The 25,551-nt window shown below is 38.1% G+C and overlaps 1 protein-coding gene across 3 annotated transcripts in view; it reads left to right on the top strand.

Moving 5' to 3' along the window:
* The window catches only part of SHOC2 (SHOC2 leucine rich repeat scaffold protein), a 65,670-nt gene that overhangs the window by 16,697 nt on the left and 23,422 nt on the right, over positions 1–25,551 (top strand). For all 3 annotated transcript variants that reach the window (XM_039553915.1, XM_039553916.1, XM_019293875.3), the window contains 2 exons: positions 7,450–8,384; positions 21,381–21,518. In XM_039553915.1, coding sequence (XP_039409849.1) covers positions 7,682–8,384; positions 21,381–21,518 — 841 coding nt within the window. In that variant the 5' untranslated portion in view covers positions 7,450–7,681. The remainder of the gene's footprint in view (positions 1–7,449; positions 8,385–21,380; positions 21,519–25,551) is intronic.

Genomic DNA, 25,551 nt, shown 5'->3' with positions numbered 1-25,551 from the left:
TTTTCTCTGGGAAGGATGCTGATCTATTCAAGGAGCTAGTTGTTTTCTAAGAACTGGTCAGATCCAAAATATGTTAATGATTTTAAAGATGAGGAGATGCGTAATTGGAAACTTGTGGGTAAAGTATTTTTTTGGACTTTGACAGACACTTCTGTATCTTCCAAACTCACAATGTTAGTTGAAAAGTAAATGTTACTGCATATTTCCTTTTCAATGCATTAGTTATATTTAAACTAGGTGTTCAATAAAACAAATATGTCCAGGCTTTTGTTATCTTAGCTGAAGATCAAAAACTGCAAATAATTTTAGTTAAAAAATAAAAAAATTGAAGAGAGACCAGATATTGTTCAGTGCTGAGCTGCAGTAATGTAGATATTGTGGCTTTGTCTGCTAGAACATGGAAGATAGTCATCAATTCTTTTTGTGTTCAGAATAGTGTTAAAAATACATTTTAAGTTGTTTTTTAGATAGTTTTTTTTTCCTAGCATAGTGTTCCTATGCAAAATGATCCAGTGACTTACAGTCACTAATTATGGTCAGAAAATTTGAGGGACTGAGAATCATCCAGCAGTGAACTTTGTGAAATAGTCATAATTATTACAGAAAAGCATGTTGAAGAAGGTGAGCAAACTTACTGCATCAAATTCAGAGGTAAAGAAACAGAGAACTGCTACAATGAACAAGATTTTTTGGTAGATAATTCTGTGTTGCTGTTAGGGACCAGGGGGGATGCTACCCTAGATGGTAATTGAGCAATTTTTGTTTAACTGTGGTGGGATTTTGTGTGTGCTTTGTCCCAATTTCTGTAGGGTCAAAATAACTTAAATTTGTTGATAATATAGATAATTAGTAGATAATGTGTTCCTCTGTTGTTGCTTTGTGTGTTTACTTTCTCTCTTGCTTGTCATTCATGTTTTGTTTCCTTTTTAGTAGGTTTTGTTTTGATAAGTTGTTGTTATTGCTCAGAGGAAATGATGAATGAATGAGAAATATTTGATGCTGGTTTGTAGTTTGTATCATCGCCTTTGGTGGGACCAGTGCCACTTTCTGCCAAATTTGTAACAAAACTGTGTGTGGCAGGTTGCTTCCTGTGTTTGTAGGAACTGTTGAGGGATCTGAATTGTTGTGTCTGTGTGGTGGTAATAGTGAAATTCATATTGGAAATTAGGTTTTTGCTACAAGTGGGTGATCTTTATTCAAAGGAGGGTATTGGGTGGGTTGGGAGCACTGGCTCTTGCAGAAGGTTATATGCCACTATAGATACAGAAGTTGTATGGTCACAAAAATATGAACTGGGTTTTCCTGGGCTAATATATCCATTTAGAATGACCCCTTTAAGAGATATTAGAACTGCACTAAATCTGGGAAATTTGTTTCATCTAGCAAGTTAGGATTTTCAAATTTCATGTATTATGCAGGATTACGTAGCCTGCTGATACAGCGAGTTGCCATGGAAATGGAGACATGCAGCTCAAAAGGTACATGCTGGGGGGCCACACATGCAGAAAGTACCTTTTTACATATTAAAATAAGCTGCTGCATGGCATTAGCAGAATTCTTTGCTCTTGGAGTCTGCTTCTACAAAAACACATAATGGTATTTTATAACTTGGCTGAAAAACTAGTGGGTTTTTGTTCCTGCAAAGGAGAAGAAGAGAGAGTGCTTCGTAAAAGTAATGTTGGAGTGCACAGAATGAATCACAGCATGTGTATTTTTGTACTTGCTAGGTGAGTTCAAAGGCAGGGCACAAAAGATTATTTCTACCTCCTAGGAACTTAAGGCATAGACGACTTTCTGTCTGCATCGGTGACTTTCTGTCTGCAAGTGTGGAGCTTTTTTGTCCTGATAGCTCTGGACTTTGGTATGTGACCTGGCACTTAGTGCAGTGAAGTACTTCCACAGACAGCAAAGCTGGTGACCAGTGGGTGAAAAGACGGATTCCAAAGCTTCAAACCCAGCAGTGATGTCCATGTGCCTGCCCATTTGCCCTGGAAGGGCACGGCTGTGTCAGAAGCTGGGATGGGATGTCCTGGGAGATCTGCCTGGTTCTGCAAGCACACAATCAACCTCCAAAATCTCTAGAAACTCATTTGCTTATTTATAGTAACTCCGGGTGTAATTGCACATGAGTTTGTAATTAGGTGCCTATAGTTACAGATGTGCTTGGAGATTTAAGATGCCACAAGTGAAGCGTAAGGAAGCCCTTAGAGATGGTCTAAATGGAGTTGTTGCCCCCTTGGACTGATGTTTGTTCAGTTATTCCCTCGACCCCCAGGTTTTGCTCGAATGTGAGACGGGTTTATGCTCGGCTGTTAAGCAGCCGTGGAAGCAGCAAACAGTCAGGGGATGGTCTTGGCTGCAGTCTTGAGGCAGATGAAGATGTTCTAAAGGGCTTGGTTGGGCTGTCAGGGCCCAGGACTCCTCCTTACCCAGCTCCACAGGCTCAGGCTGTGGCTGCAGTGATCAAGCCGCTCCCTCAGTGTGAGAGGGGATTAGGGTGAAAGCTGTGCCACATCCTGGGGTATTGAAATGAGGCTAAATTGGTAGTCTGTGAACTACCATCTGCTGGCCATCCACTTAGAGGACTGAGATGAATTTAATGGTCAGCCTTCTCTACTGAAGAAGCCAACCAGGGTAGCTGGCACGACAAACCATTTCAGTATTAGTGCCTGCTGCCATTGAGAACCCTGTACTCTGGAATAACAGGTTTCTTCCCAAAGAAGAGAAGCTGTCTAGCTGGCATATTTCAGGCTTTTGTTGAGATAGATGAGGTGGTTTTTGATCTCTGGTGGACTGATGGCTGGTTTGTTCCTGTGCTGTCTCCATACCTCTGAATGAGGTTTTGTGTTTAGAGGAGCTGTGCAACCGCTGGTGACTGATTCAGCAGTTTGCTCCCAGCTGGTCCGTGGTGGCTGCAGTGGCAGAAGCTGAAATGCATTTATGCAGATGAAAACTCTGTAGGTCAGATGTTTGAAGCTAGCAAATTGTAGGAGAGAATGTGCTTTGTTTGCAAGTGACTTGTTGGCTTAAGCTATTTGGGTTTCCAAATGAAAGTAGTGACTATGGTGGTTGGGGTTTTTTTGGGTTGGTTTTTAAATTTTTTTTTGCATATGTGGTATTGAGAATGGAAATTCATTGCAGCCACTTGGTCTAAGCTTTAAATTTCATCCATTGCTTATTGATGTGTTCATCTTTGTGGTGTAGTGGAATATGAAATGTTTTTGATCTGTCCCATGCTGCTCTAATTAAAAGGTAAATACTTTTAACAGGGTAGGATTTTTTTTTTAGTGTGTATTTGTTTGTGAAGAGGTGTTGCTGCAATTACCAGATCGTATTTGAACTCTGCCTTGTCAGTAAGAATCACTTAGGGCTGACTAATCAGAAACACCTAGATTAGAACTGCAATCTCAAAATATTTTATTTTTTATTTTGTAGTAGAATAATTGTCTGCTTACTCCAGAGGGTCAAATATGATCTGATTCTTTATTTCTTCAACATGTTTAATATTCGGAATGATCTTATGCTGTTATTTAGGTTGAGAAGCCCTAGCTGTGGTGTGGGTTAAGTTTATTATGATCACAGAACAAAGAGAAAAATCATTCCTATTGTGATACAAAGTTATACATGTAGTAAAAAATTTTCTTTTCAAATGCCGGCCTGTGTGTCTGCAGCTACATTGCTGTTTCCATTGAGTGTAATGTGTTACACTTTAGTGAAAATGATGCCTTAGATATTACATGCTTGGAATATTAGCAATGTTCATGGTTTGAAGTGCCTGGTTTGGCTACTGAAACACAGAAAGGGAACCAGTGAGGGTTTAGGTGGAGCTGTAAAGTGACCATTTTGTAAGATGACGTGCCACGATGATTTTCCTTTGGCAGAGAAGACCACTGTTGGTTAGCCTCATCACTTGAGAGGGAAATGTTTCAGCTGTGGGAGACTCTTTTATTTCGTTTAACGATTTCTTTTTCAAGCCATGTCTCTGAACTCACAGGAAACTTTCATATACTTGCGAGTCACAAGACACTTGAACGCATCCTCTGGGAAGTGAAGGACTGCTGGGAGTAATTCAGGGAACAGCCTTTTCTGGGGGGTCCCACTGCTTTGCTGTAGTGGGTAGGAGACAGTTAAGGCTTTTACAGCCTTATTTGAATAGCAGTTGGCTGAAATCCTTTATTTCAAGCCTCATACTGTATTAGATAGTGACCAGGAAACATCGGTATATTTATATTGCCAAATTGCAGTGATTAGTTTAGAGTTATTCCTAGAATTGCAGAATGTTCCTACATTACCACACTTCTAATAAAGCATTTATTGCATAAATGTTTTAGGTTGTATTTGTCAGAAAAACTGAACTCTTTTCAATTACTTGTACATATTTAAAAAAAAAAAAATCATTAAAATATACCAGGTCGATATGTTACTCTTTTCCAGGCAGTAAGGAAGGTGATACAGTTTAGGCTGAAGTTGCTTCTCTTTCTGAATTTTCATCAGTTAGAGTTGACAGAAAAAACTAAATACATCTGGGTTATGTTCACCAGGCATCAGGAGGAGTGAATCAAAGCTCTGAAGTTGGTTATTTATAGCTATTTACAAATATTTTACTTAAAAGAAAATAATATTCGGAACAGGGAAGAGATTATTTTCCTGAACTTCTCTGAAAGTTTTTTTTCCCTCACATACTGTGCCAAGCAAGAGTCTTATTAAATTTTCCAAGTTCTGCAGGACATAATAGTTAAATGTTTTTATGTCAATTAATACTGACAGGAAGTCGGTTTGAACAGCATTGGAAAATGGAAGTAGTTGGCAGAACTAGCTAATTTCACTGAATTTCCTTTTGCTAAAAATATCTCTAAAAGAAGCTCTCCTTCTGAGATACAATGAATGCTTGTTTGCCTGTAGTTTAGAATTGATGGTGACTCTTGTCCTTTAACTAGAAGGGCTTGAAAAATATGAATAACCTTTTGAAACATATTTAGCTTCCTCTGTAGTATGTGTAATTATACTCATGCCCAAAAGTTTACATACATGTTTGACTTGATGTATGTGAGTAACTCCATCAGCTTGAATGATCTTCAATAGAGATCATGTAGAGCAACTTACGTGAAGTTGAGCATTTAACTTCTTTTTAGGTACAATTAAAGTTATTGCTAACAAAGACAGTGAAATGCGTGCAGATTATTTGGAGCGCTTGCACTGCCGAGCTGCTTTCAGCAGTGCTAATCTCCAGCAGTCTTTCCTTTCTGAGGCTCTTTCTAAACCTCCTCCAGCTGCTGTGTGCATAAGAAATGAAACAAATCTCTTGGTGGGTCCTAAATTTGATTAAAATGAAAGCTCAAGAGAGCAGCAGCCCTTTGAGTATTTCACACTTCAGGGCCTCGATGAGGAGCAGTGGCTGTTCTGGCACTGCTGCCCGTCTGTGTTCTGTGTATTATCGGAATTCAGAAACTGTGTTTGTTCTTGATTCTTTGTGTTACTTTTTCATGATGAAAATGTGTTGTCAAGCGTTTCAGGCTCCCACCCTTTACTCAGCTGTGTTTTTGCATTGGGAGTCATTACATTTCCTGTTACTGGCGGTTTACAAGCATGTGGATTATACATTGCTGAGAAGGTTTAAATATAATCTAGTGAGGTTAGTAATCTTGAGGATAGGTCAAGTTAATGGATGGTGTAAAAGCCATGTGGAAATCTTAAGGATACAGTAAAGAACTGGCTTGTGCTGCTTTAGAAAACTCAACAGTGCAGAAAATTTCCAAGTTAAAAACTGTTTTTGCTTGCTGCTCCTAGCATTCAGCCATGGTCCAATACGACAAAGTTGTCCAGAACACAGAAACTGGAGGCAATGTTGGGATTTTTTTGTGTGTTTTTTTTTTCTTTTATTTTTCTTTGGTTTTCTTTGATTGTTTGGCGTTCATTTTTTGTTTTTTGATATTACGGTGTTTGTAGCACACTTGGTGATGCTGTAGCAGTAATGAATCAGGGTGAAGGACTGGAAGGCACCTCCTGAGGCAGGTTCTCTTTTGAGCTTGTTACTCGAAAGAAATTGTTACTAAACAGCTTGATTTGCAGCTGGGGTAAAGTGCCTTGTCCTTTGGATTGTCTTTAAATAGATTTTCTTTACCTTTTAAAAAAAATATGAATGAATATATATCTATGGAGCAAAGTGTGCAGCTTTGTGTTCTCCATGTCCATGTTTATATTTGAAGGTAAGCATACACAACATGACCACAATTAAAAATGGTTACTTGGGCTTAGCTAAAAAATGTTTGTATTTATAGTACTTGCTGATGGCTTAAGTATGCAAAATATTATTTAATTGATTTTGATTACAAGCTTTATGAACTTATGCAGAAGCTGGAATGCAAGGACAGGGACACAGCTCCTGTGGATGTTTTAAGAGTATTTAAACAAGGTGGCTGTGAAACAAAGGACCTTTCTTTAGTCATGGATGCTGCATATCAAAGCTAAAAGGTGGACTAATATGCAGACATGAAATTATTGTTGCCATTGATTGTTTATTTCTCTTCCACAAATTACATTCAAAAACCTCTTCAGAGTATTCAGTCATGAAGTTCTTGAGCATGTCGTGTGTTTTGAATTGAAACATGAAGAAAAGCTACTTTCCATGATGCATGATGATTTTGTAAAAATGGGGCTTTATAGGTTTCAGACATCTGTTCACTTACTAGGCTGCATTTTAGTCATTGAGGGGGAAAAATCAAGATAAGGTAAAGATATATTGTGTCCTACTCCCAAGAGAAATTTGTTGGTAATTTTGCTTTTCTTGAAGCATAATATATTATTTCTTCTGGGCTTTCAGCTGACTTTTTGATAGGTTTATTTTAAGAATCCTTGTGCTTGGTTCTTCAAAGGATGTGAAGCTGGTGAGAATGTTCTGCTCCACATTAAAAGCAGAGACCTGCGGTTCAGAGCTGGTCAGGAGAGAGATCTCAAGGCAAAGTGTTTGTGTTACTGTAGCATATTAGATTTCACTGTAGATCGAGCTGAGATTCTTTTGTGCTGAAAGAATAAGCCTGTACAGGTTTGTTTGAAGAGGCAGACACTTAAAATTATAGCAGATATTTATTGGCTGATTGGGCATTGAGAGAAGAGAGAATATTCATTTTGATGACCAGAGGGTTATGCTAAGAACTAGGTAAGACGCAAGATGATGTCTCAAATGTAGTACCAAAGGCAGTATTATGTTTAAGAATTGTAATTTTTCTTCCCTAACTATACTAATTAGTACAGTTCTTGTACCACAGTGGGTCTTGTGAGCAATATGTGTAGTATTTTTGGTTTAGTCTTGGGTTTTTCATTGACATTTGAACCGAAGGACGAATCATTAACCTGAGTTAGCGAGCACAGGCTTGATGTAGAAACACTCAATATTGAACTGGAAGTTTTATATTTACACTAACTTTGGCTTCTCTTCTCTCTGTGTTCCAGAAATACTGATACGGAGCATTTGACCCAATCTCTACAGCTGAGTCTCCTGATAGTAGGATTAGGAAAGAGTGCCTTCAGAACCAATATGTAGCAAATGGGTGCCACACCTCTGAAGCTCCTCCCTGGGTTCAACACTTGTGTGTTTTAAGGATCCTTGTTGCCTCAGCATTAAATTGTTCTTGTGGACTTCAGAAACAGATTTCATGCAGTGCTTGCTGAACGTTGAGTCACCATGAGTAGTAATCTAGGAAAAGAAAAGGACTGTAAAGAGAAGGATCCAAAAGTCCAATCATCAAAAGAAAGGGAGAAAGAGGCCAAGGCCTCTGGAGGATTTGGGAAAGAGAGCAAAGAAAAGGAGCCTAAGACCAAAGGGAAAGATGCCAAAGATGGAAAGAAGGACTCCAGTAGCACGCAGCCTGGGGTAGCTTTTTCAGTGGACAATACGATAAAAAGACCTAATCCTGCCACAGGTACTCGCAAAAAATCCAGCAATGCTGAAGTGATCAAAGAGCTAAATAAATGCCGGGAAGAGAATTCTATGCGCTTGGACTTGTCCAAGAGGTCTATACACTTGCTTCCATCAGCTATCAAAGAGCTAACGCAGTTAACAGAACTTTATTTATACAGTAACAAACTGCAGTGCCTACCGGCAGAGGTGGGCTGTCTTGTGAACCTGGTGACACTGGCTCTGAGTGAGAACTCACTCACCAGTTTGCCTGACTCTCTTGATAACTTGAAGAAACTGCGCATGCTTGACCTGCGGCATAACAAACTGAGAGAAATCCCCTCGGTGGTGTACAGGCTAAACTCCCTCGCCACTCTGTACCTACGCTTTAATCGTATAACTACTGTGGAAAAGGATATCAAAAACTTGTCAAAACTCACCATGCTTAGCATACGAGAGAATAAAATCAAACAACTACCTGCTGAAATTGGTAAGTGATTGTACTGACTGAAAGTGTGATGCTGTTTTTACGTTCACTTTGCAGTTCAGTTATTTATACATAAACTGTCACTTTTGCGACTGCACTTCTTTAAAACTATATAAAATTATGTTCTTGATCATATTGTTCCACTGTTAGCTTGAGAACAGTCAATACCTTGTATATATGTGTATTTTTTAAAACAAAAAAAGCCCTTTTTCTTCATCTGTCATCTTAAAATCAGATGTATCTTGTGTTCATCTTTGCTTTGTGCTTTCACATATTGTGCGTTGAGAGCCCAGATGGTTTAAAAAAAAAAGAGATACAGGGACATTTTTTATTTTAAGATTTTTTTTTATAAATCATTTATGAACTGTTCCAAGTTATAAACACATTATGGGCATGCTACAGAGGGGTGTGACCACAGTAATACAGGGTGGAATAAGTAGCTACATGCTATTACCATGAGCAAGCTGTTGGGTGCTGTAACAGTTAATAATCTAGGTTAATGATTTGTGCAAGTCTCTGCCTTTTATAAGTCATGAATATATTAATACATGGACTCTGAAGTGACCAAATGTTGTATACATGGCTGAAGATTCTTATGACTTTGTAATGAATGTGTTTGTTTTTCCAGACATTGCCACAGAAGTTCAAAAGATGGTGAAACAGTATGAAAGTGCCTTATTAATTTAAATGGTTTATTAAAAAAAATGTGCTGGACTAGCTGTATATCAAAAACTTCTGTGTTGTTCCTAATGTGTTCTGCTTCATGGAAAATGTCTTTATAACACTGTTCTCAAGCAATGTTTGAACAATGTGTGCCCCATAAAAGTGAGATTCTGTTCATCAGTAGTTCTTTTCTATCACCAGTTTTTAAAATGCAAGCATAGTTTAGCCCTTTTTGGAGGTGGGGGAACATAAACGTCACAGAATTAAGAAATTGCTTTGACTTTCTTCAAGTGTGAAAAAAAACCTTGTGAAAGCCCTTGTAACACTGTGAGTAATAATTCCATGCCCTGTTTCCAAAAGCTGCTGTGAGACTTTCTCCTGTTGTCCAAGCCAGTGAGTGTGTTGCTACTGAAGTGGCCACTCTGGTCAATAATTTTGCAAAGCTTGGGAAATGCTCTTTGTATACCTGACAGATCTTTCTCAAGCCAGCAGTGTTTGCTCTTTATCTTGCATGTTGATACGAAAGATACGTAAGATAATGTGTTCTTGATGGCAGGAACTACTGGACATGCCTGAAACTGCTAATCCAGTTACCAGCAATGTCCTGTACAGAGAGCTTTGTCTGGGGTAACAGGAGTGAAGAAATGCAGTGGTGCTTCCAGCTGTTGGTGTTGCTGGGGATGGATTCTGCTGGAGCCACAGGAGTGCCTTTTGCTAGGCAGGAATGAAATGGTTGATGTTTTCTGTTCCACGTGGTTTTTGAGTTGTCATGAGCATCTCAGCAATCCCTTGAATTTCCCCTGGGAGAATGAAGGAATTACAATTTTCACCTATTTTGACACTTCAGTTTTAAGTTCAACAACCTTGTTGAATTTTTTACCAATCAACAAATCACACTGGAAACCATGGGGCTGGTGTTTACAGAAAACCCAGCATACTGCGTGTTTCTACATTCATTGAAGAAACTGTGGCCAATTTAGCTGGTTGAGCTCTTATATAACTGTCAGTATTGTACCTGGTTCTGTTTGTGGCTCAGTTATTAGGTATAATCTAGCAAGGAGCAATCTTCTGAGGTTCAACTGGGGATAGTGCTGCATAAATTTAAGGTAATACTAGTAGTGTGTGAAGAAAATCTTCTGTGAGGTGTTGCATTCTAATGTTTGGAGTCGTGCTTTAGAAACTTTTCCTAGGTGTGTTTTACACTGCAGACATTGCTGTTGCTGGACCCCTCTTTGTTTCTTTTGTTTGTTGAATGTGGTTTACATAAAGTATGTAATATCTGTGTTTGTTCACAGTAGTCTTGAAAGAGATCATGTGTAACTGCTTCATGGGAAAATTAGTAGGTACTTGTGTCATGAACATGTGACGTGTTTCTTTCTTCTTTATTTTTTTTATTGTCTTGATAAGTGTACAGGCACTGTTCTCAGTTCTCTACCAAACCCTAGCTTGAGAACATTAACTACTTCTGCCTCTGTACCCAGCAGTTAGTCTTCCCTGTATTTGTATTGTGATAATACTCATGTTCCTTGTTATGGGTCAGCACTTCTTTGTGGAAGGCCTTTCAGAAGCACAAATGCAAGACAACTGTCACTCTTACGAAGAATTTCAAAGGGAAATTGTGATGTTCAACAGCATCCTCTTTTATTCAAAGTAAATTTCTCAGACTAGGTTGCCTGAAATTGAATTGGCTGAAAAACAAAATTAATTGGTGTTTAAGTAACACAAATAATTTAAACTGCCAAAACACATAGAACAAGCATTTGAAAATGTTTTTCATCAGAGTAAAACCAGATAAGATAGTTTAACTTCTGCGACTGATTTCTAGTCACTTACTTTCACGTTACTTTTTTTGATGAAATACTCGAGTTGAAAACACAGCTGAAAAATGAAACTACTGGGAACTGTATTTCTGACTTTCCAGTGGAATTTCTGTTTCTCTACATTTCACATGCATGTTAAAAAAAACCCTTCCCTTTTAAGTCTCGATTCTTTTAATCCCTTTCATGTTTTATAGTACAGTATCTAAATACTATAAACTAGCAAGCACTTACATTATCACCTTGTAAATAACACAGAAATTTTTGTTGCTGCAGAGCATGAAGTAAAATGAAGCCATTATCTTTTTACAAAGCAATATCATGCAGAGCATTTCAAATTCTTTTTAAAAATGCCCCATTGTTCTAAGGCCTAAGGCTCACAATGGCATGCTAGTGTGCTTGTTCATATTTTTAAAAATTCAAAGCTTATGTAACCCGCTGACTTGTCCAGAGAGGAAGAGTCTTGCAGCAGTTAACTATGATGTGCTCATGTTGCTGATCTGGTGCGCACTGTGCAAAGAATCCGAGGTTTTCTTTACTTTGTCCTTTGGAGGGAGATGTGCTACAAAAGGTTGGCCTGGACAAAAAGAAAATTAAAGATCCAGACTTCAGTTTGAAAAATGTTGCTATTGTTCCCTCAAGGAGGGATAGCATTAAAGTCTTACCCTTTTGCTACAGACTTGTGATGGCTTTCACTGTTACTAAACAAAAAATTGCAGTTTTGTATAAGAATAAACGGCTTTCCAACTTTAGGATCTTGATGCTTTAAAATAAAGGGTCACCTGATTTGTAAGCAATCATCCCATTTAATTACTTTTCTAGGAATCTTTAGTCTCCAGCCTTATAAAATAAAGTTTATTTTCCTTCTACTCTCATTGAAATAAATTGAATGTAGGGACTTTTAAGTGCTCTGATAATTGAGACCTTTTTTTCTAACACCCACTATGTTTTTGAGTAGTTGGTTTTTGTGCCAGTAATGTTCCATTGTCTTAGATGCAACACTTTCCCTCTGTTGCCTACATTTGTTCTCAGGTGGTCCTGGAAACTACCTTATGACTCACCTGTTTAAGGTAATGACTGACCTGTTTAAGGTGTTTGTTGTCTTGAGGAAAACCTGGAAGAGGTGAACCTGCCAGCTCTGAGCTGCTAGGAAACAAGCTAAAGTTTGGTTCCGTTTTGGACTTTCAACTGTCTTTAGTAGTTAAATAACACAAAGTTGGTGACTACACTTGAGGAAAAGTTGCTTTGCATTTAAAACAGACATTTTAGTGAGAAAGAGGAAGTGTTATTATCTATAGTTAGTAAACAGACATGTGTGTTTCTGGTCTTTTTTTTCCCCCCAGAATTAAGCACCTCTCATTCCATTGCATCAGTTGTTTTATTATAGGTAAGCTGTATTGTAGGTAGGTACATACTAAATAATTTCTGCTAGTCATTTATCAGACTTCTCTTAACACTTTCCTGACAACATCTATATTGCTTCTACATTTTTAATGCAATTTGAAATTACTTCAGTTGACTGCGTAATAAGCTGAGGTCTTGGTATGCATTGTTGTATTTTCAAATATAATCATATTTGTTTGACTAAGGCATAAAAATACTCAAATACTTTGTTTTGGTTTGGTTTTTTTCATGCTTAGCCAAAAGCTCTGCAGGTGAAATAGTGGGAGTTTTCATGAAATGGACGTGCTGATGTATAACAGCTTCATGATACTGAAAGTGGCAGTATCCACTCCCCTCTTGGCAGCTTCCCAGCTGCTGCTTTTGTTGTCTATTACTTTAGGTGGTTGAAATCAGTGTAGTTTCAGATCAGCCTGGAACTGGTGTGGGAGGAGGAGTGGGAGAGCATGAACTGGAACAGGGAGAGCGGGACCGTGCTTGGCCCACACTGAGTTGTGGGATCTGCTGGGCTCACTGCAGCTCACTGTGAAGCCTCTCAGTGGGATTGCTCTTGTTGTATATAAGCCTGTCAAGTGCACTGCAAGTGCTGTGAGGAAGGGTGGATTACTGTCTGCAGACAGCCATTGAAAATTCATCAGATTATGTTTTCAGAATATTTTTCTCCGTTTCCCCACTGCCCTCCATGTCTTGTACCACAAAACCTGGTGTAGCTCATTGGAGTCCTGTCCACTAGCTCAGCCACACCTTCCTGAAACAATGTAATGTTGTAATGTTTTTACATATAGTGGTGAGAATCCACTGACGGAAGTTTCTTGATGGCAAAGCTGCTCTGTGTCGTTCTTTGTGAGCCCAGACTTTCTTACAAATTGCATCCTACCCAACAGTGGTAATAAATCGTTTCAGAGTGCATCTTGCCCAGTATCCTGGTTCTGACTCTAGCCCTAGGCAAACATGTGCATAGAAACAGAGTAAGTTTATATATGAGGCTTAACCTGACTCCTTGCCCACATCCAGCTATTTTCGTATCAGGGATTTCCTGAGGCTGGTGCAGCTTGTTTCTTCAGTAATTCTCAGTACAGTCCTCTTCCAAAGGCTTGGCTGTTTTTTTCCTTTAAACTCCTGTAAAAGCCTTTCATCTTTAGCAAGGTCCACAAGTTTGCTTTGAATGTTGTTCCTGACCATAAAGGTCGCTGTTACGCAGATGTTGAATATATATATATATATATATATATATATATATATATATATATATATGTATATGCTCATATATACACACACACATGCACACACCAAGTGCAAGGCAGCACTTACCTGTTCACCTGGCTATTCAATTTCTGGTGGCATCCATGAAATAAAAACTTAACAAAAAGGTTTCCATGTGAAAACTTTGCCAAAAGACAGTCTGGAGGGATGATTGTGGGGACAAGTTCTCAAGGTGGACACCAGCTTCATCTCCTTATCTGGTAAATTGTCTATTCCACTGAGATCAAAAAGTTGAAGATTAGAATGGAAGAATGTGAATGCTTTGGTGAGTCAGGCATTCAGCATGAGAAGGATGAAAACCAGAGGAATTGTTTTGGGATGAGGCCAAGCAACTGTTTCAGTTTTCAGGCTGTTACTTAAGCAAGCCTTTTGCATTTCTTGTATTTGGAGTTTTATTGCATTCCTCCATGTTGTGTTGAAGGAATTGTTTTGCACAATCAAGTTGATAATATTTTCTTTGTAAAGACAAGGTTGCATCTTATACTGGTTTTGAATATTTTTGTCGTGTTAGCACACACAACTCAAATAGAAATAATACTGTCAACGTGGTTGAAATTACATTTACATAGTTTCTGCAAGTTTCTTGAGACTCCAAATATTGTGTTTTCTGTCTGTGAATGCAACTGTTTTTCTGGGGAGAATCTGGTCAGAGCTGTTCTGCAAGGGAAATATTTTTAGAATGTAATTCTGGGAATCTGCCTACACCAGACCAGGAATGTCTTTGAGACTCTCTTCTGTTCTTCTCTTCCCCCATCTACCCAATATTTAGATCATTTGTGGTTTCTTCACTGCTACGAAACTCTTTTTCATAACACTTGCACCTGTTTTGTTTTCAGCTGTATAGACAGTGGACCAGATGTGTGCAGCCATGTTAGTTCAGGTCTACTGACTCCGTGCTGAATGTGGTGCCTCCTTATTAAACGACTTGTTAGTTACAAAGCTTTTCAGTGATGCTCTGAATTTCATTTCCCTTTTTTTTTTAAGTAGAACTGACAGTACAGAGAAATATTTATTTACATTATTTGTATCTAAGAACACCTTCCTCTGTTTCATCAATTTGAAGGAAAAAAAGTTGTGTTTCTGGGCTTAATTGGTGTGGTAATGTCTGCAAACAGTGGTTGAGAATATTTTTATACATTTGTATTTTAATGTGATAAAAGCATGAAGTTTTGAACAGGAGTGGAATAAGTATAGGCACTGATGCATGTATGTTGCTCTCTAGAAGTCAGAGGTAACTGCTTATTTGAGCCAGTTCTGGTGGTTTTCTTGAGCTGCAGGAAAAGTGTAGAACTCCTTTTGACCAGCTTCAGCTTTAGTATCTGGGTTCTGATTCCTGTGAAAGCTGTTGTGGGGATGCAGTTTTGTCTTGTCAGCTACTCAAATTCCTCCTGATTACATTTTCTTCCCACTGGCTTTAGGATAATGATAAAGTAGTCCTGCCTTTTTCATCTACTCGCAGAGCTTACTAGGATGATGCCCCAAGTGTAATTCCAGTAAATACCGACAGCTTGTTAGAAGTCCCGTGTTTTTTTTTTAATCAATGCTGCAATTATTTTAACTGTTTGAATACTTTTAAAAGTACTGAACAGAGGGAAAAAATGGCTTCCCTCAGGCTGCCCTTGCTAATGTAGCCTGGGAGATGGTGGGCCTTTCTTATTAGAGAGCTTGTTCCACACTCAGAATGGACAGGATCTAGGTGTTACCCCAGGTTCAGCATCACCAGGACCCCTGGTCCTTCCCTGCAGAGCTGTTTCTCACCTCCTGGTGCAAGGTTGTACCTTTTTACAGGGTTATTCCCTGCTAGGTGCAAGGCTTTGCCTTTGTCTTGGCACTCAAATGAGGTTCTACTGTCCACCTCAAATCTTGCCTTGAGCCCTTGCTAAGACTTTTTTCTACATTTCTCGTATTTGAGATGTTGTTTGAACATGTTTTTAATTTTATTTATATTTGTTGCTTTCAATTATAAGCAATAAAAAAAAAGTGTTTGCTGTTGTGTCTTGTTGAAGCTTGTTTTAGAGCAGATTTTGGGTCTTATTTTTCAGCTGAGTGTAACTTCTATGCTTTTGAGTGGTTCCCACAACTAGATCCTGGTGTGCATTCTGCAAATTGTGAATAATATTACTGTGCTTATTTCTTACTTATATGAGTATTTTAGCTTTTGTAGATAAGTCACTCGTTACCATATTAAAATTGCATTTTCTCCTCAGTAACTCTTCCGTGTAAGTTACAGTTGTGCAGTAATAATTCAGAGTAGCTCTGACTGCTTACCCGTTCTTTTGGCAGTTGGTAATGCAGCGCAAAGAGCTCAGACTGTCTGTCACAGTGATGTACTCGGATCTCATAGAGAGGCAAAAGATTCCAAAACTGTAAAATTGTTTAAAATTTTTTTTTCTAAAATCAGGACACTTGTCCGAAAGAGTTTTTATAGACTTAAAACTCTTTTTCCTTTTTTTTTTTTTCCTTTCCCAGCAGAGAACCAAGTGAAAGATGAATAACTACGAAAGTTATGGGAGCTGTTTCTAACTTGTTCCCAGCATTGCTGATTTTGGATAATTAATACTTACAAATTAGCTTATGACCAATGTTCTGACACATCAGCTTGAAGTCCCACTAATATTTGCATTCTCCTCTTCCTTCTACTTTCAATAAGAGTCTTGATCCTCTTGCTGTGTCATCTGGCCTAGCATTTATCATGTTGTGAAGGATTTCATAATTTCCAATCTGCTTAAGCATGGGCAGGCACATTGTTAATCCAGTGGAAAACAGGCTACATTACAAATTGTGTTTGCCATCCAAGAGGGGTGCCCACTGACTGAATTAGTGATTGGAGACTCTGAAGCCTCTTTGCTATTGACCTATATACTCTCTCCAACTGTTAATTTGTGTGTATTCCAGTATTTTTTGATGAAGATGTATTTTACATTTAAAATGGCCAAAAAGAGCTTCCAGAGTTTTGTAAGTCAGAGCATATTACCTGGCCTTCCTGTCATAACAGGCTTTCAAAGTTGGCCATGAAATAGGACTATAATTCTGTCTCATTATGCTGAAAATATTAGTCATTTCATTGTGCTGGGTTTTTTTTAAGCAGGTATATTTAGCTTTGTCATGCTATAACATTTATTCTTTGTGTGTATGAGAACAACAGTGAGGTGATTCCTCACCCCACCTTTTTTAAGGATTGTTGAGGTGAATACTTAGATGTATTTTAAAAAAATTTTTTAAATGGAAGGTGGTTGGAGTCTTCACAAAGTAACTTCTCTGAAAAATGCATGTGAATTGTGTGATTTTTTTAGAGCCTTTTAAAATACAAATGTTTAAAAACTACCCGCTAGGGTGTAACTGACTGTTTTGTGAAGGTTATTTATAGAGAAGCTGTTTTATGTTTTTCAAATGGGCATTGCTCCTACTTTAAAATCTTTTATTGTCAAGCCAGCTAGTACATGCAATTCCTGTCTGCTTTCTTGGCAGACTTTGAGCTTTAATTGCCTTTTTTTCCTTTGCAATCACAGTGCAATATAGTAAAAAACAAACAAAAAAAGGCAAAAAACCTCTCCCCCCCCAAAAACATCTAACTCCAAACCCCTAACACCTTACCAGTTTACTTTTTAATTGTTGTGAGGGTGCTTATCCCTTCAAAACAGTTGCAAGTAGTCCATAGAGAATCCTTTATTCACTGCTGTGAGCTTAGAACTTGTCTGATTTGGACATTACTTGTGGCAAAAAGAGTTAGTTCATTTTGCCTGTGTTTAGTATTTCCCTAAAGTAGTGCTTGCCTTATTGTAGTGATTTTGGGTGTTTGAACAGTATTTTAGTGAAGTGATGTTGGAGTTGTCCACATGATGAAAAGGAATGGGTTTTTCTTCAGGAAACTGCTTTCTGGTTAAGGTTGCTTTTGATCTGCAGCACATTTCTAGCTGACTTCTTTCTGTTAAATCAAGATAAAAATGTGTTTCAGCAAATTTTATGTAGTACACCAAAAAATTGCAAATGTGGATTCTGTTACTATGAATAAGATCATGAGCTCCTTACTCATTAGACATGTTTCTTTTTGTACCTGAACAAATCTTTCCTTTAGGAAAACTTTCTTTTTGATTTTGACATATCCTTCTTACCCTGGCAAAGCAAAAATGCCAGATCTCAGTTGTATCTTGGTGAAACTTATTTTTCTTTTCTTTTTTTTTTTTTTTTTTTTAAAAGCATTTTCTCAGTACAACTGCTGCTGTTCAGACAATAAGAAGGACACTTCCACTCACTGAAACATCAGCTCCTGGGAAGAGCATTATGCAGATGGCCTCCAGTTTGGCCTCTTTGTAGTTACAGATCATTATTTGTTGTGTTCACTGTTTATGCCATGTGTTTGTGCTGGTGTAACTCCTGACAGAGCTGCTGTTGTGAGCAGTGCTGTGCACAGTGTGGCCATTCATGGGTAGTTTAGTGCAGTCACTCAGCAGGGTAAGGAGCTACCCTTGGTGTGTGGCTGCTGCTTGGGTGGCCGCGCTCGCCGTGTCCAGAGCCCTTCTCATCCCACGGCCTGGGATGTGTTCAGTAGTACTGGACACATTAACTACACTGTTGCTGGTACTCAGACCTCAGAACAGAGAGCTTCTTACCCAGGAAAATAGAGCTTAAAGAAAAGACAGGGCAGGTGGTGCTGGTGGGCCACAGGACATGACCAGCATTAGTTTGTAAGGGACTGGACCCTTTTATTTCATTATTCCTCTATTTTCCTACACTTGTCCTTCTGAGCTACCTTGATTCCTCTCTTTCCCCTTCCCTAAAGATTCCATAGCAACTCTTACCATCCCTAGTTGCTCTTCCTTTTACCTCATCGTAGGTGTTCAAGCCCCACATGCAGTAACAGCCTTCAGTCTGTGAGGTGCTCTGAAGAGCCTTTCAATTTATGCACTGTGTCTGGTCTCACACATACTTGAACACCCCATATTTTAGTTCTCATGCCACAGCTGGTCCTCTGTATGCCTTTGCATGTGAAGATGTAAAAAACCATTTAGCTCAGTTGATTAGAGCATGGTGCTCATGACACCAAGGACGTGGATTCGGTCACCCTGTGGGCCATTCGCTTAAGAGCTGGACTATATCCTTGTGTGTCCTTTCCCCCTCAGAATATTCTGTGATTATCTCTGATTAATTACCTGTTGTTTCTGAGTTAACCTCTTTATATATGTGCTGTTAGGGTTATGAAATGATTCTGAGACTTTCTTTCATTTCGATCTCAAATGAAGTGTTTAAGTTAGTAGACTGGGTTCATGCTCTTCACTTCTGTGATCTGAGTCTCTGTCACATCACCCAAATGTTTTTCACCTTGTTAAGCATACTGGGTGTAAGATTTTTTTGCCATAAGTCATGGACAGCAACAGGAGAAATGTACCTTAAGTGATTTTTGTTGACTTGCGTGCTCTCTGTTGTGTCTCAGCAATTCAAGTTAAAGTATTGAAAAAATTTCAGTGCCAACAGCATTTCGTCTCCCTCTCCTACCTTAGAGGGAGCAATAAACCCATTTTGGTGAAATACTGTCAAACCATAAGTATCCTTACGTTCAAGAACAAGATTCCTTACTGAGCAATGTGAATTAAAAGCTGAATATTTTGATGTCTCTTGAATTCTTTTCCTTAAATCACTATGCTTCATGATAGGGCTTTAACTTTTGTTTGATTTCTGCTCTAAAGTCTAAAATTTGTTGGGCAGTCCTCAATCTATTTTAACATTCAATATTTTTATTAAATGCTTACCAGTGTTGCTTTTTAAAATAATGCCTGCATCTTTAATATAGCAATATTAAGTATGGCTATCCAAATTAAACTAAAGTGTTAGGTTGCCCTTAATTTTCTAGAGAGACATAGGCATCGCTTTTCATTATTTTTCCTCCTCAGAATTAGGTAGTAAGATGTTTGTTTCAAACATGTAGCTTGCTGTTGTCAAAGATATCAGCAGGTGCAAAAATGAAGTGCAGCACATGTTGCTGCAAAACGCCCAAGTATTTCTTCTACTTCAGCAGATGTAGAGTGGGAAGAGTCAAGGAAATGAGAACTCAGTGCAATGAAATGGAATTTATGCCATATTTCAAATTTGACATCATTGGTTAAGGTCTGAAGTGAAAACAAATGAAAACAGCAATCATGAAGTGAAAACTACTGCCCTGAAGTGTGTGAGGCTTCTTGAGTAACCTTAGTAAAATTTTGTGAGGCTCTTTTTTTGTTTGTTTAAAGGGAGATGTTTAAGTCTTCCTCAAGCTTTTCTTCCTCCAATTGCATTCTACACTTTGCCCACTTGTTTCCATGAATAATAAAAAGATGCCATTGCCACAGACCATTAACTCTTGCTCAGTTTTTTCTTACATTTGTTTTCTGCTGCATGTTAATGGCATTGAAATGTGTGGCTTATGCAGTGCTGGATACAGCACATTTGATGTTGCCTCTGGTTGTCTGGAATACACTCGACGTAAGAGAAGGGCCGCACAGTGGTGGAGTAGCTGCTTCAGCACCAGCTTTACATTTCCATCTGCCTAGCTTCTAGAAAAACATCCCCTTTTGGTTTAATTAGTGTGGGAAATAAGATATGTTAACATACAAGTTATATGTGAACAATTTAAGAAAAACAGAATAATGAAGCTTTGAGGTTGACTTTTTTCTTGGCCTTTCACAATTGTTCTGTGATACATAGTGAGTATTGTGGCTACATGATGTCTGAACTCAGTACAGAGTCTGAATTCATAGTATTTTATGGTTTATTAAATCACCAATTGTGATTATCTGCTGACCTAACGAGTAGACACTCTACACGTCAGAACTTGCCCAAGATAATCCTGCAGGCCTGTGAGAAAATCCTTGTGTCAAAGATACAGTGCTGAAGCTTAAAATAGATATTTGCTCCTCAAAAGGAATTTGCTACTCTTCCAAATTTGTTACCCACTGAGTCATGCTCTAATATACAAATGCAGTGACCTCATCTTTACTGGAGAGAGTGGAAGGTGTTAAATCATATGCATTAGTTTCACCCCCATCAGATACAAGAAATGTGAATACATACACCTGTATTCATGCACACAGTTGGTTTTTCCTTTTCCTCAAACCCAACAATCTTTTGCTCAGAACACAGTGTGTTTGACATAAAAATAGGTGAAACTACTGTTCACAGAGTTGTGCCTAGCTGTGCTTTTAAATTAGTTTATAAATGTCAGAAATGAAGAAGTTCCATGTAAAGTGACTCTAAACTCCAAGCAAATCCAAACTTTTTTAGTGCTTAACAGATAAGCCTTTTATTTCAAACTTTTAATTGCTATAAGTCTGCTTGCATACACTTTACTTATCGTAAGTTGTCTTTTTTGTGATGACTAAAAAAGTTTAAAAATAGCACTCAGGACTTTGGATTATCTAGGTTGTCAGCCAGATAATTTCGCTGTCTCTTAACTGTTGATTTTGTGCCTGGAAATAATTCATGATATAGAAACAGATCTTAATTTCTCAAAATTTAATACAATTCATTTACTTAGTGATGTTTTAAACTTCTGGTCAGCCTGAAACAAATGTAAGATAAAAGTTTTGTACTGGTCTTCCATAGCTTGAACAGTCAGAAGAAAATCAATCAATAAATAACATTTCTGTGGAGAATCTATTAAAGCTTTATCTGAGCTTTTCAAAACTGTTGATCAGGTTTTAGATCTGACTGAGGAAATTATGATCCTGTAATACCTTATTTTATATGTATAACTTTATGGTAGCAGTAGCTTTTTTTCAGCTTATCCCAAAATCCATCTGATTCTATTAATCTCTGTGTGGAGGTCATTGTCGAGAGCTGTACATTAAAGACCTTTATGTTTGGTTTTCCTGTGTGCTTGTAGGTGAGTTGTGTAACCTCATAACGCTGGATGTAGCGCACAATCAGCTTGAGCATCTTCCAGAAGAGATTGGAAGCTGCACGCAGATCACCAACCTTGACTTGCAGCACAATGAGCTCCTGGACCTGCCAGAAACCATAGGTATGTTAAGAGGCTGGAGAAGAGAAAATAAATCACTATTTCAAAATGTTCAGTAAGTGGAACAAATCTAAGGAGTATCTGTCAGTGGCTGTAGAATGACTGGTGTTCAGCTCAAGGCAGCTTCATGCTTGAGATTAAAAGCAAGGTGTGCTTGTTACCTTAAATGTTACTTTAAATAATTTAAGAATGAGAGTTACAGTGAAAAAAATCCAAGTCCATTGCTTCTAAATCTTAAGGTGTTCTGTGTTTATAAGCAAATGTGTACTGTTTGTTTGTTCATTCTGTAATGAAACTGACCATATAAAGAAATGAAAGGCTAAAAAACTTGTAGTTGAAGTGTAGTACTTTGGCAGATAGTTTTAACTAACATCTTTGACTAAAGAAAAATGGAACTAATGTAATATATGTTCTAAATTAATTATGTATATGTTATGTTCTTTGGTGCAACATCTAAAAAATTTCCCAAGTCCACATGCTTTTATGCAATAGAATACAGAGTTTGCAACTTACATTGGAAATAATGGGCTAATATAAACACAGTCCTGGTTGGTTTCAGAATCTCGTATGGGATGAAGTAACAAAATTTTTCCTATCTCATTAAATCAGTTTTAAACAGATGGCAGAAAAAGATGGCTGCTGTAATTTAAAAAGACTGAAAACAAGGCCATCTTGTTTTTAAGCTCTGTTTGTCACCAGAACATACTCAGAATAATGAATGTTGTAAGTTTAATGGTATTCATTGTTGACCATTTTATTAATGTACTGTAATGCATTGTAACGTGAGGAACCATTTAGTGACACTCCAGCTTTTCTTCTAGCAATAAACTGTTGAATGTGGAGTTACTGTGGCTTTTGGTTGAGGAAGTTTGACCTGAGTGGAGTTTACATTGATGATGTATCCACTGGAGCTAAACTTCCTTCCTGGATCGATGATATTTTTAAACTCTGGAGATCCCATTCCATCTGGAGTTTGCATCTAACTTACACCATTCATAAGTACAGCCTTTATTTTTGTAGCTATTTTGTAAATCTTACTGAATGTTGTTTTACATAACACTTATGTGTAGTGTATGTGTCACATTTAGGGAGTGAGTTCTCTGGATAAACTGTTAATTATGGGAAAAATTCTCTAAGCAAGTGTGAGATTTCCATATTCAAGGCTTATAGACTAATGCTGTTAATTCTTGTGCAGAGTAGTAGTATGATTTACAAAGTTGCTTAGTGCCTGGTAGTCACTGAACTTCTCAAAGGACCAGAAGAATCTCACTTGTAATATGCTGCATGACTGTACTTACAGGGAAAGGTCTTTGAGTAGGAGAGGCACAAATTTATTAGGCAGTTAAGTCACATGTGATAGATAGGAAATTGCTCACTCTGCAGTCAGGATAGTTTGGACTCACCTATTTCTTCTGAAAAGTTTCTGTAAGCTCAGGTGGTTTCTTTTGAGTCAGGTTTATACCTGGCTGGACTGGATTTCTCTCTGTTTACTTTGTTTTGGTTTTCCCTTGCATTGTCTTTATAGGGTTTAGGAGTTACTCGCTCTTAAATGTAGGTAGCTGTCTCTTTATGTGGTTATCTGAGCCGAATATCAATGTCTTAGAGCTCAAGAAACCACCAAAGACAGCTGAATAATAGTAAGAGAGAGCAGTGAGCTGTCATGTCGTTAACCTTACTCTAGTTCAGTTTTTGCTCCACTGGAAAATATCTTTTGTAAACAGTAAGTTAAAAAAAAAAGTATTTAAATAAGAGCTTAAAATCAGCAATCCATGTTTGCGCCTCGTGTAGTTTGCAAACAGAATTTAATAGTGAAGAGAAAAACTTTAGGTTCCATCTTAAATGATAATGATCAGCCTACATTTATGCATGTTGCAGAAAAGGCAGCCGTAGCCAGTTCAGCAACATTGGCTTTATTTCTTAGTCATCACAGTTTTGGTTGAACATATTAAAGCAAGTTGTGGCATGATTTTTAGATTACAGCTTGCTTTGTGGTTGGGATTGTTCAGCAAGAAACTTTGAGTACTGAGAAAAACCCGGCAAGTCAATGGCGCGTGGCCGCCTGCGTGCGCGCTGGGGGCGGCCCTTCGGCCTCTCTGTCTCTCGCTGCAGTTTCTGCCTCTTCCCTGCTCCTGGCTATCTGCTGGTGTTTGCCACAACTAGCCTTCCTTGCAACATTTACACGCTTCCAGATGTCAGGACGCTCACTGTATGAGTGCTGTTAATGGTTCTCAGTTCGGTCAAACTCTGTGGGTTACAGAGCAGGGACAAAACAGACCAAGCACATTTGCTCGTTATAAATATTTGATGTTCTGTGAGCCTATGAGCCTCCTGTTATGGACCAGACTTTCCATTACTGCTGGGTCTGTCCCCTCCTCCCCCACTGTGGGCCTCGGTTTTTCTTTAGAAGGATGTTTTTGTCACGCTGCTTTGAAAACCAAACAGCCCCCTTCCTTTTCTATTTCTCCCTCCCCTCAGAAAGGACCCCTTCCCTTCTCTCCATCAAAAAAACCCTCTTAAAGTAACTGCTGGACTATCTCAACAAGTTTTGGTTTTACCAAAGAAAGATTTCTAAATCTGCCAATTTTTAAAAAAAGCTTCTTTGGTAACTAACAGCATGTACTGAAATGTTGTGGAGCTGTGGGGAAGGGACATGAGGGTGACATGCAGGGGAGTGGCAGGGAAGGGATTATGCATCAGCGGTGATTACAGAGGTAGCAGAGCCAATATACCCACTCTGTAAAAATACCAAGTTCTTCCCTCAACTAATGCTGTATAAGCATGCTTTTGTGCAGTAACAAATGTCAATTTTAGATATTAGTTGTCAGGAAGTGACCTAATGCCTTGTGTTGTAGATATTGGCTTAATACATTCATATCTGTATTTCTGTTGATTGAAAATTATAGAGTACTTTTTATATTAGATAACTTCCTGTAAGAAGAATGAGCTTTGTGGAATGTCTTAGCACATTCCAAGAGTCTCAAGCCCAGAATCAAAATCATAGTGGGATCGTAGCTGCTTAGTATTTTCATTGCAGATTGCACCCCTCTACCATGTTGGGGTGTTTTTTTTTTCTTTTGGGGGGGTGGAATTCTTAGCTACTTTTATTTACACTGTGTCTTATCTCTGTATACTTAGCTGGCACACTAATATATCCAAAAGTTATATAGAAGAAGGTGAAGACCATAACATTTATATTAAAATTATTAATTGAACTGTTGAGACTGAAAACAAATTTTGGGTGGAGTAAATTGTTTCTTAGGATTACAAGATATTTTAGATAATTTGTCCTGCAATTACCACATTGTGAGTGTTCCCTCTTTGAACTTTTAATTTTAGCATTCAGTACAAATGTGTTCACAATTTCTTATGTAAAAGCATAGAAAAACTTATTTGAGAAAGAAATAGAAGCAGAGTTACAGCTTTTAAAAAAATCAGATTCATCTGCTTTGTAATTTTCTAGTTTTGTGTTCTTAGGTGTGCAGTTTGATTTTAGTCAAATGTGCCATGTTTACAGACATCTAAGGCAACAGAAATTTTAATAAGAAAAAGAATAGTCAGTTGTAAATGTTCCAAAATTATACTTTGAAAGCACAAAAAATTCTTCCAGTGGACACACTTTCCAGTGTCTGATACAGCACTGTTCCTAAGAGATGGTTAGGAAAATGGGAGGCATGTTTACAGCTCTTCATTACACTCCTGCCCTTTGCTGTGGCACTATAGCTCAGAAGCTGAAATCACAGCTTTCATGAAATTAAATATTATTTATTTATTGGTTTTGCTGGTTGAAAGTGTGCTCCAAACCAGGCTTCTAACCTTACCCCGGTGTACGTCTGAGAACACTGTTGTGCTCTTAAAGCCTACAGTTGATAAAACATGAAGTGCTGACCAGAACCAGACGTGTGGAATTGGTATGGCTCAGGTTATGCAAAATTGTGGTTGGGAGCTTTAAGTGCCTAGAAATAAAGATATTTCTGAAGAAATGTGAAACTAACTTAAAATGATATTTTAAATTTGGCTGGCTTAGCAAAAGCAGAAG

The sequence above is a fragment of the Corvus cornix genome, chromosome 6 (genome assembly GCF_000738735.6).
Source record: "Corvus cornix cornix isolate S_Up_H32 chromosome 6, ASM73873v5, whole genome shotgun sequence".
NCBI classification, from domain to species: domain Eukaryota; kingdom Metazoa; phylum Chordata; class Aves; order Passeriformes; family Corvidae; genus Corvus; species Corvus cornix.
This window is presented reverse-complemented; position numbering and strand designations above follow the sequence as displayed.